The 15,364-nt window shown below is 39.4% G+C and overlaps 1 protein-coding gene across 5 annotated transcripts in view; it reads left to right on the top strand.

Moving 5' to 3' along the window:
* Nucleotides 1–7,360: 7,360 nt before the first annotated feature.
* Nucleotides 7,361–15,364, top strand: part of TASOR2 (transcription activation suppressor family member 2) — a 62,834-nt gene continuing 54,830 nt past the window's right edge. For 2 of the 5 annotated variants that reach the window (XM_070381207.1, XM_070381206.1), the window contains exons 1-3: nt 7,362–7,882; nt 9,863–9,988; nt 13,157–13,330. In XM_070381207.1, coding sequence (XP_070237308.1) covers nt 13,308–13,330 — 23 coding nt within the window. In that variant the 5' untranslated portion in view covers nt 7,362–7,882; nt 9,863–9,988; nt 13,157–13,307. Of the gene's footprint in view, nt 7,883–9,862; nt 9,989–13,156; nt 13,331–15,364 lie in introns of all 5 variants that reach the window. The other 3 variants (XM_070381203.1, XM_070381204.1, XM_070381205.1) reach the window with 3 other exon arrangements.

Raw genomic sequence — 15,364 nt, 5'->3', positions numbered from 1 at the left:
CAGATTATAGTTATATCATCTTTTAAAAATATATTTGGCTGTGCCAGGTTATAGCTGCAACACTTGCGATCTTCTATCTTCCTTGAGGCATTTGCAATCCTCAGTTGTGGTATGCGGGATTTTCTTTTTTCAGTTGAGGCATGTGGGATCTAGTTCCCTGACCAAGGATGGAACCTGGGCCCCCTGCACTGGGAGCTGGGAGTCTTAGCCACTGGACCATAAGGGAAATCCCATTATATCATCTTTTAATCAATTCTATTGATTTTTCTGCTCATCTCCATTTTGGTTTGTTTAATCCATTCACATTTAACTACATTTACATAGTTGGATTTTGTAAGGCTTCCTCAGACAACCATTTTGCCTTTTTGCACTTCTCTTTCTTGACGATGGTCTTGAAAACTCAGCAGTGGCCACAGGACTGGAAAAAGTCAGTTTTCATTCCAATCCCAAAGAAAGGCAATGCCAAAGAATGCTCAAACTACAGCACAATTGCACTCATCTCACACACTAGCAAAGTAATGCTCAAAATTCTCCAAGCCAGGCTTCAACAGTACGTGAACCGTGAACTTCCAGATGTTCAAGCTGGTTTTAGGAAAGGCAGAGGAACCAGGGATCAAACTGCCAACGTCTGTTAGATCATCAAAAAAGCAAAAGAGTTCCAGGAAAACATCTACTCCTGCTTTATTGACTACTCCAAAGCCTTTGACTGTGTGGATCACAATAAACTGGAAAATTCTGAAAGAGATGGGAATACCAGACCACCTGACCTGCCTCTTGAGAAATCTGTATGCAAGTCAGGAAGCAACAGTTAGAACTGGACATGGAACAACAGACTGGTTCCAAATAGGAAAAGGAGTACGTCAAGGCTGTATATTGTCACTCTGCTTATTTAACTTAAATGCAGAGTACATCATGAGAAACACTGGGCTGGATGAAGCACAAGCTGGAATCAAGATTGCCAGGAGAAATATCAATAACCTCAGATATGCAGATACCACCACCCTTATGGCAGAAAGCAAAGAACTAAAGAGCCTCTTGATGAAAGTGAAAGAGGAGAATGAAAAAGTTGGTTTAAAGCTAAACATTCAGAAAACTAAGACTATGGCATCTGGTCCCATCAGTTCAGTAGGTGATGCCATCCAACCATTTCATCCTCTGTCATCCCCTTCTCCTCCTGCCTTCAATCTTTCCCAGCATCAGGGTCTTTTCAAATGAGTCAGCTCTTCGCATTAGGTGGCCAAAATATTGGAGTTTCAGTTTCAACATCAGTCCTTCCAATGAACACCCAGGACTGATCTCCTTTAGGATGGACTGGTTGGATCTCCTTGCAGTCCAAGGGACTCTCAAGAGTCTTCTCCAATACCACAGTTCAAAAGCATCAATTCTTCAGAGCTCAGCTTTCTTCACAGTCCAACTCTCACATCCATACATGACCACTGGAAAAACCATAGCCTTGACTAGACGGACCTTTGTTGACAAAGTAACATCTCTGATTTTTAATATGCTGTCTAGGTTGTCTGGTCCCATCACTTCATGGCAAATAGATGGGCAAACAGTGGAAACAGTGGCAGACTTTACTTTTGGGAGGCTCCAAAATCAGATGCAGATGGTGCCTGCAACCATGAAATTAAAAGACGCTTGCTCCTTGGAAGAAAAGTTATGACCAACCTAGACAGCATATTAAAAAGCAGAGACATTACTTTGCCAACAAAGGTCCATCTAGTCAAAGCTATGGTTTTTTCAGTAGTCATGTATGGATGTGAGAGTTGGACTATAAAGAAAGCTGAGCACCAAAGGCTTGATGGTTTTGAACTGTGGTGTTGGAGGAGACTCTTTAGAGTCCCTTGGACTGCAGAGAGATCCATTCAAAGGAAATCAGTCTTGAATATTCATTGGAAGGACTGATGCTGAAGCTGAAACTAATACTTTGGCCCCATGACGCGAAAAACTGACTCATTGGAAAAGACCCTGATACTGGGAAACACTGAAGGCAGGAGGAGAAGGCGATGACAGAGGATGAGATGGTTGGATGACATCACTGACTCAATGGACATGAGTCTGAGTAAACTCCAGGAGTTGGTGTTGGACAGGGAGGCCTGGTGTGCTGCAGTCCATGGGGTCACAAAGAATGGGACACGACTGAGCGGCTGAACTGACCTGATATAGTTGGATTTATGTCTGCCATTTTATTTTTTTTCTATATGTTTCATGTCTGATTTAGTTCTCTGTTCCTCCTTTATGGCTTTAATTTGCATTAAATGAATATTTTATATTGTAGCATTTTCATTTCTTTAATTTTGTTATTTAGTGTTGCTCTAGGGTTTACCATATATATTTTATCAGAATAAGCTTCTGATTTATACTAGTTCAATTCAGTGACATATAAAAATGTTATACCTATTAAGCTCTAATCCTTTTCTTTCTTTTTGCAGTGTTATTGTCATACATATTCTACTTATGTTACAAATTCAACAATACATTCTTATAATTACTACTTTACCATCTGCTGTCATTTCCTTAGCCAAATGGAGTTTTGCCCCCACTTACCTCCTTTGTACTTTTATTAGCAAATGTAATATACATATATTTCATGTCTACATGTTAAACCCCCAATAAGCCCAATATCACATTATCTAAATATTATTCCATGTTTTTTAAAAACTGCCTCTAGGTGGCTCAGACGGTAAAGCATCTGCCTGCAATGTGGGAGACCAGGGTTCGATTCCTGTGTCGGGAAGATCCCCTGGAGAAGGAAATGGCAATCCACTCCAGCACTCTTGCCTGGAAAATCCCATAGACGGAGGAGCCTCACAGGCTACAGTCCATGGGGTCACAGAGAGTCAGACACGACTGATCGACTTCGCTTTCACTTTTTCACTTTTCTTTCATGAGAATAAAGGAGAAAAATAAGCAATAAGCATTTATATGTTTTTTTTTATCTTTATGTAATTAATTTTACCAGTGTTCTTTGCTTTTTCATGTGGATTCAGATTACCATCTGTGGTCACTTAGTTTCAATCTGAAGACTCTCTTGTAAAGCAAATCTGCTAGCAAAATTTCTTTCAGTTTTTGTTTATTTGGGACAGTCTTGTATTCACTTTCAATTTTGAAAGATAGATTTGCTAGATATAGGACCCTTGGTTGGCAGTTTTTCTCTCCTCTGAGTACTTTGAATATGTCATCTCACTGTCTCTTAGATTCCATTGTTTCTGCTGAGAAGTCATCTGTTAATCTTACCAGGGTTCTCTTGTAAGTGATGTTATTTTGCTGTTGCTGCTTTCAAGATTTTGTCTTTTGTCTTTGAGCATTTTTTCCCTCTGATGTGTCTATTTGTGACTCTGAATTTGTATCACATGGAGTTCACTGAGCTTCCTAGATGTGGATATTATTATTTTTCAACCAATTTGATGAGTGTTTTTTTAAATTATTTTTTGAAGTATTTTTCTTCTCCATTTTTTCTCTCCTCTCCTGCTACTACCAATTTTAATCAGAGTATTTTGGAAATTAAAAGATGAGGGAATACTTAACCAACTCATTCTGTGAGGCTAGAGTTAACCCTGATACCAAAACTAAGATATTACAAGAAAAGTAAACTGTGGACAAGTATCTCTCAGGAACATACATACCAAAATTCTTAACAAAATACAGCAATTCATGCCCAATGAAATAGAGAAAAACTAATGCATCCTAAGTAAACTTTGTTCCTCCCAGGAGTTCAAGGTTAGCTTAATGTTTGAAAATAAATTAATGTAATTTATCATATTAGTAGATATTTTTACTACACAGTCCTCTCAATAGATGCAGATAACATTCAACATTCATTTATGATAAAAGTTCTCAAAAACTAGGAACAAAAGGGAAAATCCTCAACCTAAAAAAGACATAAAACACCAAAATTAACATTATACTTACCTTTGTGAAATATTGAATGCTTCTCCCCCTAGCATCTCCCCCAAACATCTCAATGATGTTTGCTTTCACCTTGTATCTTTATTGCATTTGAGGACTTAAACAATGCAATAGGGAAAAAATACAGATTGGGAACAAAGAAAAGTATTTTTATTTTATTTATTTTATCATACATACACACACAAATAGCTATTAGCTCTAATAAGTGAGTTCAGCAAGTTTCAGGATATAAAGTTACTATGGGAAAATCAACTGTATTTCTATATACTAGCACATAGCCACTGTGAATTAAAATTTTTAAATACCATAAAACTATAAAGAGATAAATATAAGAAAATGTGCACAAGACAAGTATGCTGAAAAATATAGATGTTGCTTAGAGAAAACTGAAAGACCTAAATAAATAAGAGATATCATGTTCATGGATTCAAAGATGCAATATTAAGATGTTAATTCTCTCCAAACTTATCTATATACTAAACACAATCCCAGACGAGATCTTAGCAGCTGTGGGGTTTTTTGGAGGGCTGTTTGTTTTATTTTGAGGTAGGAAATAAGCTGATTATAAAATTTATACAGAAATTCAAATAACTTAAAATAGACAAAATATTCAAATATTGGAAAAAGAACAAAGTGGGAGGCAATGCAAATTCAAACAATATCATACCCTTCAGAGTAGCTAAAGTTAAAAATATTGGCCAAGATGTAGAGAAACTAGAATTCTCATACATTTCTTGTGGAAATGTAACTTTGTAAAACCAATTTGCCAAAAGTTTGACTTGATTAAAGTTGACCATAAGCCTTCTTTATTGCCACAGTAACACTATATAACAGACTACCCCAAACTCAGTGACTTAGGACAACAGCATTAATTCTCATACTCACCAATCTTTGATGTCTTTTGTGTGTGTGCTCAGCTGTGTCCAACTCTTCGTGACCCCATGGACTGTAGTCCACAAGGCTCCTCTGTCCATGGGATTTCCCAGGCAAGAATACTGGAGTGGGTTGCCATTTTCTCCTCCAGGGTACCTTCCTCACCAACCCAGGGATTGAACCCATATCTCCTGCATCTCCTGCACTGGCAGGCAGATTCTTTACTACTGTGCTACCTGGAAAGCTTGGGCTGTCTAGTTCAGTTCAGTCACTCAGTTGTGTCCAACTCTTTGTGACCCCATGGACTGCAGCACCTCCCTGTCTATCACCAACTCCCAGAGCTTGTTCAAACTCACATCCATCCAGTCAGTGATGCCATCCAACCATCTCATCCTCTGTTACCCCCTTCTCCTCCTGCCTTCAGTCTTTTCCAGCATCAGGGTCTCTTCCGATGAGTCAGTTCTTCGCATCAGGAGGTCAAAGTTTTGCAGTTTCAGCTTTAGCATCAGTCTTTCCAATGAATATTCAGGATTGATTTCCTTTTGGATGGACTGGTTTGATCTCCTTGCAGTCCAAGGGACTCTAAAGAGTCTTCTCCAACACCACAGTTCAAAAGCATGTGGGATGTCTATGGTTATGATAATTAAGATGGGTTTGGCCTACAGGTTGAATTCACATCTGCTCCATAAGTGCTTGTTCTGAGTGCCCAGAATGAAGGGGCAACAGCAGCAAGAGACTTCAATCTCCTCATGTGCATCACCTACACTCAGGAGCCAAATCAAACTATGCAAGCACACTTAAGACTCCTGCATATGTCATGTCTGCTGATATCCTATCAATCAAATGAATCCATATGACCAAGAACAATATAAATGGGTAGAAAAGTAAACCTTACCAACAGTAGAAGAGGGAAGGGGCAAGTATCTGCTGAAGCAAAAATCCAAATTATCATGTCCAGCATCTCCAGCATGTTATATACCTAGGATAAACGAGGCCCCTGTGTACAAAGAGACATGAATAAGAAAGTTCAAGCAGTACTATTTGTAATAGCCAAGAAATGGAAACAATGAAAACATGTATCTACATATCAAAGAAAATGTACTACATCCAGACCTACATATATAGCAATGAAAACGAAAAATTGTGTACACAAAAACGTAAGTTCTACCATATTACTCCAAAGAAACCAGGCACTAAACCATTCAATTTATATAAAATTCAAACCACAAGCAAAACTAAATGATAAAGTTTAGGGGTTGCATATTTACACAGTGAATCTACTAAGAAGGGAAAGAAGAGATTACCATGGAAATTAGATTGCTTGTTAGGTTTGCTGGTAGGTAAAGGGAGTGGGTATTGATCAGAGATATCACAAGAGGGAGCTCCTGGGGTTTTGGCAGTGTTCTATTTCTTGACCAGAGTGGTGGTTTCATGAACATTTGCTTTGTGATAAACCAGTGAATTGTACATACTGATTTTGTATACTTTGAAAATATCAGTTATATTTGATTGCTTCTACAGCCAACTTTCCTCAGTTCTTGAACATAATTTCACTTTTAGGGTTTTTGTACTTGCTTTGTATTCTGCTTAGTTCTTCCTCCACATCTTCCAAAAATTGATTTGGTCTGTTTTCATTATTGAGGTTTGACCCCAAATGTCCCTTATACAGTGAAATGTTGAAGCTCTCCCTCTTCTGCCCCAGCCTCCAGCCTCCAACCCTATCCTCAGTATTTCTGGCTTGTTTTCACAGCAGTATTAGTAAACGAAATTCTGTTCTTGGGATGGAAGTGGTTTACTTGTTACTGTTTGTCATTCACCTCTAGAATAAGCACCACAATGTGCAAGGTCCTTGCCTAGCTTACTTACCTAGATGACAACTGTAATCTTAGCGCCTAATTTAGCAGCCGGCCACAGTGAACAATTTAAAAGGTGCTATTGAATGAGTGAGTCATTCCATTCCCACCACGAGGTCCAGTGCCTGGTTCACGGTTAAGTGTGTGCAGCACTTAGTATGTCTCATTGGTAGAAGAACGCTATTTGTTGCCCCTTAACTCTGCATTGATTTATAAACTTTCAGAGGTTCTTTCCCTGAGAACTAGCACATAAAGAACTATTCCACGGAGCAACGTTTTTTAAACTGCAACAAAGGTGTGATTTCGTAAACGTCAATTCAGGGTAAGACAAAACAACAGTCGGTGCGGCAGCTGCAGTGGGAGATTAAAGGAGGTAAAGACTCCCAACCTTGAGGCGAACAAACACCCCAAAACGCGTGCAGGGCCATCGACACAAGAATTCCGCGGCTCCCCTTGCGCGCCTTCCGCTTCCGGTGACGCGCCCACCTCGCAAGATGCCTCGCCACGCCGCTGCACCCGCCAGAATCCGTCATCCAATCCCGGGCCGTGCTGAGGCCTCGCGCCTGCTCAGAGGAGAGAGGCGAGCGCCGCGTGGACGCCGGCCGCAATCTGCGCCTGCGCGTCGGCTTCTCCTCAGCGATTGGCTCCTGCCCCCCCTAGGGGGCAGCCACAGTTCAGTTTTCACTTTCTGTCCCCCCACATCACCTCTTCCTGTGGGCGTGGGGTTTTACTTCCGGGTTCCAGCGTCCGTCACTGGGAAAGTCGACATGTTCCCTCAGGGAGTGGGGCGCCTCGGAGTCCGTGCCTTCTTTTGACCCTCTGGGGACAGGGACGACTCTTGGCTGACCAGCGCCGAGGAGCCTGCAGGCTCCAAACCTGGAACGCCCAGTCCGCGTCCCTCCCGCCGGCGCGTCGCGGCCGACCCGCGACGCCCGGGCGGCGCTCCTGACAGGGGCGGAGAAGCGGGACGGGCTGCGACGTGGAGGGTCCCGCGCGCAGCTGACGAGCCTTTGCTGACGCGGGCCGCGTGGAAACCGGGAGGAGGGGAGTCCCAGCCAGGGGCGGCGGACGGCTCCCCAGCCCGGGAGGCGGCCTGAGCCCCGCTCGGTCTCAGGGTCCGACGAGATCTGCCACTCGTGGCCGGGAGAGGAGGCAGCGCGCGTGGAGGCGCGGACAGCATCTCAGCATGAGGAGGAAACTGAACTCTGAGGTCAGGTCTGCCAGGGCGGCGGCGGCGCAGAGAACAGGTGAGGCCGCCCGTCGTGGACACCCGCCCAGGGGGACGCGGCAGGTGCGGGTCCTTCGGGGCTGAGTTGCGTGGCGTGGCCGCTCGGGTCGTGGAGGTATATGCAGTAAGAGAGCTCGCCGTTGTCGCGTTCTGTTTTGTTCTTTTGGAAAATTAAACTGCTGTCCACTTTGCATGCTTCTCGCGGCTGCTGGGTTGACACACGCCTTCTTGCCTTGTTGGCGTTCCTCCGGGTGAGCGGGGCGCCGGGCGGTGGTTTCAGAGTCGCTTTTGTTGGGCTGCCTCTGCGCGGACTCCCGGCCGCCGACACTCGGGTCTCCACCTGTCTCCAGGCGCTCGGCGTCCTCCTGGAGTGTGGCGCTTCAGACTTCCTCCCGCCCCTCTAGGAGGCGTTGTCTCTGGCGGCTTCGGCGCCTCCTCGGAGTTGCCTGTCAGAGGACCGCGGCATCCTCACGGACGCCGTGAGAGCCCTGAGTGGAGGCGTTGATCTTCTGGCCGGGACTGGCTGGGAAGCACTTTCCTCAGGAACCCTGGTGAAGTCCGCTCCCCCGCTTCCTTTCTGTGGACCGTTGGTGGCCCTGTGTGACCTCTTCTTTTTAAGGTAGACGTAAAAGAAGGAAGAGGTCTTTCTCCAGGGAGGCCCCTTTGGCTGAAAACTGAAGTATCGCGTCACCGTAGGTTGGTCCATGCAACCCAGCAGTTTGAAGGTGGCACCAAGCAGTATTTGTGGGGGACGTGGCATGCCGTGCCAAGTCGCTTCAGTCGTGTCCGACTTTGTGCGACCCCGTGGACTGTAGCCCGCCAGGCTCCCCTGTCCATGGATTCTCCAGGCAAGAGTCCTGGAGTGGGTTGTGGGGAAGATCCTTCGAAAAGCCTCATTTCACTTAATGACCAGTTGTCTATTTGAAATCTAAAAATTTAAACGCACCTCTCTTACCCTTTTTGTCCTTCAAAGGGAGAAACGTTTAAGGTTTTTCAGAATATATTCTAGATTTAAGGGTTGCTCTAGCATATGGTGTTAGTTGCAGTAACGTTGGTGATCCAAAGGCCCGTGGTGTTCCCCTTCACTTTAGAAAGGGATAGGGGTGTAGATAGGATATTTAATATTATGGGCTTTGAGATTGGTAGTAAGCCTACTCAGGAGGTTCATAACAAAGCTACTATTCCTTAACAGTATAAGAATACTTTTTTGTTGAAAAAGATGCTTTCTATAATAGAACCAGATAGCTCTATATATATGTTCAGTACATCAGTAAATAACTAACCCAGTTTGGAGAAAGCTGTGTTTGTTCACAACTGTTTTGAGGAAGATAAAGAGTAGTACTTGAAATTTTGTGTTTTAAGAACTATATCAGGGGCATCTCTTGTAACCCAGAAGTAGTTGCTTAAACGATTTAAAATCTACAAAGTGTCTAAAAGTTTGCCTGAGACGTAGGGTTTGTTAAATAAATGCAACGTGGTATATCTATTTATCATTCGATAGATACGGTATCTATTTATCCAGTAAGTCTTTCATTCCTCTATTGATGCACATTTATTTTCAAGCTTTCCCTATAACTTAAATGCTGCAGTTATAAGCACTGCTTCATGTGCTCATCAAAGTGTTTTTATGAATCATAGAATTGATTCCTTCTGAGGATGATAGATAATAATGCTATTAAATTGCCCTCAAATGATTGTACCCTTTTATATTCACTCTCTCAAAAGATGTGTTTTATCTCCCCACTAGCCAGATGGTAATATTTTGCTAACTTTCTAATACTTGAAAATAACATCTCATTTAAGTGTTTATCTTCCTTGGGTAATAAGAATATTAAATATTTTGGGGCAACAAACATCCTTTGCTGTTTTAAGTTCTGACTTTCTTATTTGACCCGTTTATCTGTTACTGCAGTGTTTTAATTACTGTAGCTTTAAGATATATTTTGGTACTTCCTTTTGAAGAAAAGCTTTGGGCTCTTCTTTTGCATTTTTCTTCCAGATGAAATTTAGAACCATCTTTTCAAGTTCTAGAAAATCTGGTTGCGATATTGTTTGTGATTGCATTGAATTTGTAGATAAATTTGAGAAGAGACATTCTTTTGAGTTTTTCCTTCTAGGATAATAGGTATGTCTCCTCATTTCTTTTATTAAATTTTTTTGTAATTAAATATGCATTTTTATGTACTGTTAAAAAGAAAAGTGTATCTGTATACTCTGCTTGATAGAACATCACAAGTACTTGGAAGCTTTTGATGTGTGCCTTTCCCCAGAAACAGGATTCTCTGCCCCCATGACCATGGTCATCCTGAATTTGGTGTTAATTATTCCCTTGCATTTCTTTACAGTTTTAGCAACTGTGTATGTATTTTTTCCCAACATATTGTTTACTTTCACATGTTTTTGAACTTTAAGTAGAATCATATTGCATATTCTTTTGTTAAGCATTATGTTTCTGAGATTCATCCCTGAAGTGTATATACCTATAGTTCAGTTCAGAAACTTTAGAACTCCTTTACAAGTATTGAAAGTATTGAATATCTCAGAGATCTTTTGCTTATGTGGATTAAATCATATTAGATATTAAAACTAACCAATTTTAAATATAGACATTGGTACATTTGCTTATGCCAATAAGCATATGGTATATTGATAGCTCTAAAAAATAGTAATAATAATAATAGTAAATCTTAGACAACATTTTTAATGAAAAATAATTTTTCCAAAATAAGTTAGTGGCAAGAGTGGCATTGTTTTACAGTTTTCCCAAATATCTTTCATGACCAGAATCTCATGTTTGCTTCTACATTCAATCTCTTGCAATATATTGTTTTGGTTGAAGTAGATGCAGAAAATCCGGCCTCACCGAACTATATATTGAGAAGAAGGAGGAATATGTTGATAATCTTTTAAATAGTTATATTATTCTTTCAGTTCAGTTCAGTTCAGTTCAGTCGCTCAGTCGTGTCCGATTCTTTGCAACCCCATGAACTGCAACATACAAGGCCTCCCTGTCCATCACCAACTTCCGGAGTTTACCCAAACTCATGTCCATCGAGTCAGTGATGCCATCCAACCATCTCATATTATTATTTAATACTCATCAAATCCTAACAGTTTCTGAAAGGTTAGCCACAGTGTAGAATTTGAAATCAAATAACTTCTCAAACTCTGTGACAGTAAAACCTGTTAGTCTAGCTTGCATTTTAAAGGGATGTTTTACCCATTCATTGGTCGTGTAAAAGATATTAGTTCACTGAATTATGTAGGTTTCCCAAATGATGACACATTTCAATATAGAATATCAAAAAAAGCACCTACATTATCATCACTCCTACATTATCCATCACATCACAGTTTGGGAATCACTCCTGTGATTCATTCACTTTTGTTAAAGTATAATACTCTATTATAATAATATAATATATGTTTATCCATTTTATTTTTTATGAACATACTGGTTAGTTCCACCTCTGGGCTACAATAATTAGTGGTACCATAAACATTCTTGGTCATTTTTTCAGGTGCATATATACAGTAGTGTGATTTAGGCATATTAGTAGTGGAATTGCTAGATCTGTTGGGAGGATATGTGCAAGTTCAATTTCATTAGATAGACTTTTCCTAAATGATGACTCTCATTTATACTCCACCATGAATGAAACCTCCCTTTGCTCTCCAGGCTCTCTACATCTGGCATTGTGCAGCATTTTAAAATTTTGCTGGTCTCGTGGAGGGAAATGATTTATTACTATAGTTTTAAACTGCATTTCTCTGATTACTTCTGACATTGCATATATCTATTCCCAATTCCCCGCCTCCCTCTCTGATAATTCATCTTGCCTGTAGTTTTTCAGTTATATTAGCCTTTTCTGGAATCCTTTTATGGCTTTGTGATTATCTCTATCATATATTTTTGTTTATTTTCCATTTTTTCATTTATTAAACTATTTTGAGGTAACTATAGATTTGTAAACACAGGTATTTCAGACATGTTTCTTTTATTTTTTATTTTTTATTTTTTTACATTTGTTCCCCATCCTTATTCTTCATTTATTTTTTTTAATTTTATTTTATTTTTAAACTTTACATAATTGTATTAGTTTTAGACATGTTTCTTTTAAAGAGCATCTGTTGGAATTTTAATGCAATTTTAAAACATTTTTAGCTGAGATACACAGTTTATTTATATTTGCTTAGTTGCCCTTTGTTCTAGTTGTCCTGACTGTTTTATATTTCTTTTTCTCTGTTTTTGTTATTTTTTAAAATAATTATTTAATATCTTTTACCATTTCAATTATTTAATATCTTTTACCACTTAATTTTTCCAATATACTAATTTGGAAGTTTTATACTTTTTTTATTGTTATCCTAGAAATATGCATCCCTGGCTTTTCAAAATCTACAAGTGACCAGTATCTTTACCTTCCTGTTAGATAATACAAGAATCTTAGAAGTTTAACTTAATTCAACCCCTCATGACTTACATGTTTTTATCATGTATTTTTATTTTTTAAAAAATATTACCAGGGACTTCCCTGGAAGTCCATTGGTTAAGACTTCATGCTCCCAATATAGGATGCATGGGTTGAATCCCTGCTTAGGGAACTAAGATCCCATATGCCATGCAATATAGCCAAAAAATAAATAAATAAAATAAAAAATATTCTCACCAGACAGAAGAGGACCCATTTAGAATTATTGTTGTGTTTTGCAGGCAGTGTATTTTTGCTACTTTCTCTATTATTCATTGATTATTTTATCTTTTAGACCATCCATCTAGGGCCTTTTCCTTCTGCTTAAACTATTTGCTTTAGAATAACTTACTAAAAGTCTGTTGATGATAAACTTTTTCAGTTTGTGTTTACCTGAAAATATCTTTGTTTTACCATCACTTAAGATGTCTTTGCTGAATAAAGCAGTTTAGGTTGGCAGTTGTTTTCTTTTAGCGCTTTAAAGATCTCATTTCTCTGTTTTTTGGTTTCATTTATTGCTATTGAAAAGTCAGCTGTCAGTCTCTTAGTTGCTTTTCTCGGACTACTTTGACATTTATCTCTTTGTTTTTTAGCTTTCTGCTGTTTCATTGTATTTTTATCTTGTTTGGACTTGTTTGCCTTTCTTAAGTTTGTATTGGAGGTGTTTTGAAATATGTTTATTGGCTTTATAATTTCTAGATTGTGGGTTTCCATTTTTATATTCTATTGATATATTTATCTAATGTATAAATAAACGTTTTATAACTTTCATAGTAATTTTCTCCTGGCCTTTTACTTCTTTTTCCCTTTGTTTTCCACAGTTTCCCCAACAGACTGCATTGCCACTCGTGGATTTTTGTTAATCTGAATAGTGAAAAGTGAACTTGACAATAAAACTCGGAAACTGGTCTTTGGAGAAGAGTAGGACTGGAACTACTCTTTCCGTTTTTTCATCATAATTGGTTTATTCGGATGTTTCTTCCATTTAGACCAATGTTAGTAAATTATATTTTCATGATTTTCAAATTTAGTGGTGTAAATAAGCATGTGATAATTTATAATTTTAGACATTTCCCCTATGTTTGTGGCTAGCCTCCTTTTGTTGTTTTTTTTTTTTTTTTTCATTGATTATATTTGCTAAAAGTTGTCTGTTCCAAAAGAGTCAGCTTTTGGGTTTTATTGATTAACTCAGTTGGCCTTTTGTTTCTAAAATTTGGTTTCTCTTTTTTTGTTTACAAATTTTATAAGAAGTGTCTGGTGCATACTTTGTTTTCTCTTAATGAGATTCTTTAATGAGATTTTTAACACTTAATTGAGTAACTAAATCCCTTGGTAATATTCTATGTTGAAGACTCTGCCTTCCCTGGTATGGTGAGATAGACCCTGTTTAGAACCCTTTGGGTATACCTGTTCCCTAGTTAAGAGAAAGAATATTCACGACCCCAACTCCTGAGACCTGTTTAGACCAGTTAAAGCACCTGCTCAACTCTCTGGTTATCCCCTACTTCGCTGTGAGCCATCAATAGTGAATAGTCCTGTTCTTTGCCCAGGGCATTTTTATGTGATTTATCTAGGGGCCGTGGCAATTAAGGAAAAATCAAAACATTGTTATGGCAAAATTAAGTATCATTTTCCCTTTTGTTAGAAGTAATAATCAAAATAATCCAAAGCGGGTCTTAAAATGTCATTGACTCCAAAAGAAATTTATTCTTCGGATTTTCTTGTCAGGACAAAACTACTTAACAGTATCCTTGTAGTAAATACAGTAATGAGTTTAATGCAGTCATTTCATTGCAGATGATAGCTTAATACTGAAGCACAAATTTAGCCTAATTTGATGAACCAGAACAAAGATCAGTTTCCTTTATACAGATGTCTGAAAATGGCACCATATAAATTTTGAAGTGATTCCAATAAAAAGTGCATAATCTTGACTATGGAAAAGTGTTCTCCAAAGAATCTGTTGACTTTACATAGCATAGCAAGGAAGAGAAAATTTGAAAAATATAAGATTATAAGTATATGTGTGATACACAGAAAGCTTTTTTTATTGTAGGATTCAATTTTGAAAATGTTAAACTAATCTTCAAAAATTGAATGTTAAGTCTAAAAGTAAGTCAGTTAAATGAAAATATCATATTGCCAGGCCATAACTCATTTTTTGCAATGGGAGTAATTTTTTTTTTTTTACAAAGAAGGCACTTGCACTCTCATTGCATATACTAAATGCCCAAAGTTATTTTGCTATTTTACATGGTAATTAATCTACATAATTCCTTATGAATTTAAGTAACTTGCTTTGTGAGCTAAGGTTTCCCTGTATGCTATTTGTACAGTACCATAGCAGCAATGATTCTCTAGGAGCTCTTGGTTAGTTTTTCCTCTAGCAAATGCAGATATGGTCCGGGAAATGCATATGGTTGTGTTAGATTACTTGGTTAAAACATGAGCCAGAAGTAAAAGATGTCCTTAGACCAGGCCAGACACTTGACACACACATACACCAATTTTACTTTTAGTCCATGTTGTTCGGGCTTAGAGGGAGGGACAAGCACCCCCAATCCCGACCCTGGGTGCTGGAATCAGCATCTCCTGGGCATATATGGAGTATCCATAAACCATATCCAGTAGACCGTTTATTTTTATCGACTACGCAACAAAGCCCAGTGAAACCATAATCAGGGAGTTTACGTAGGCAGTAACGGGAAAGCTTTATAGCAGCGATGGGTTAAAATAACTTGGGGTCACTGTAGTGAAAAGATGTGGATATCGGGTTAGGTCTGCGATCTGCAGTCCTGAATAGTTACTGAATAACCTGTGAGCGAGACACCTTCGAGGAAGTTAAAGCTTGGAGCGATCATTGTAAAATGACAGTAAAACTGTCCACCTAGGAGTCCTGGGAGACGTCAGACAGAGGACCGAGGGAGCCCTGCTTGCTTGTCCGCACTCGGCCCCGACCGCAACTCCCACCCGCTCCGCGGAGGCCTGTGCGGGTGTGGGCTGGCGGTTCCGCCCCGCGGGGTTGACTT

The sequence above is a fragment of the Bos mutus genome, chromosome 13 (assembly GCF_027580195.1).
Source record: "Bos mutus isolate GX-2022 chromosome 13, NWIPB_WYAK_1.1, whole genome shotgun sequence".
Classification (NCBI taxonomy): Eukaryota; Metazoa; Chordata; class Mammalia; order Artiodactyla; family Bovidae; genus Bos; species Bos mutus.
The sequence above is the reverse complement of the archived record's forward strand: the minus strand, read 5'-3'. Positions and strand labels throughout refer to the sequence as shown.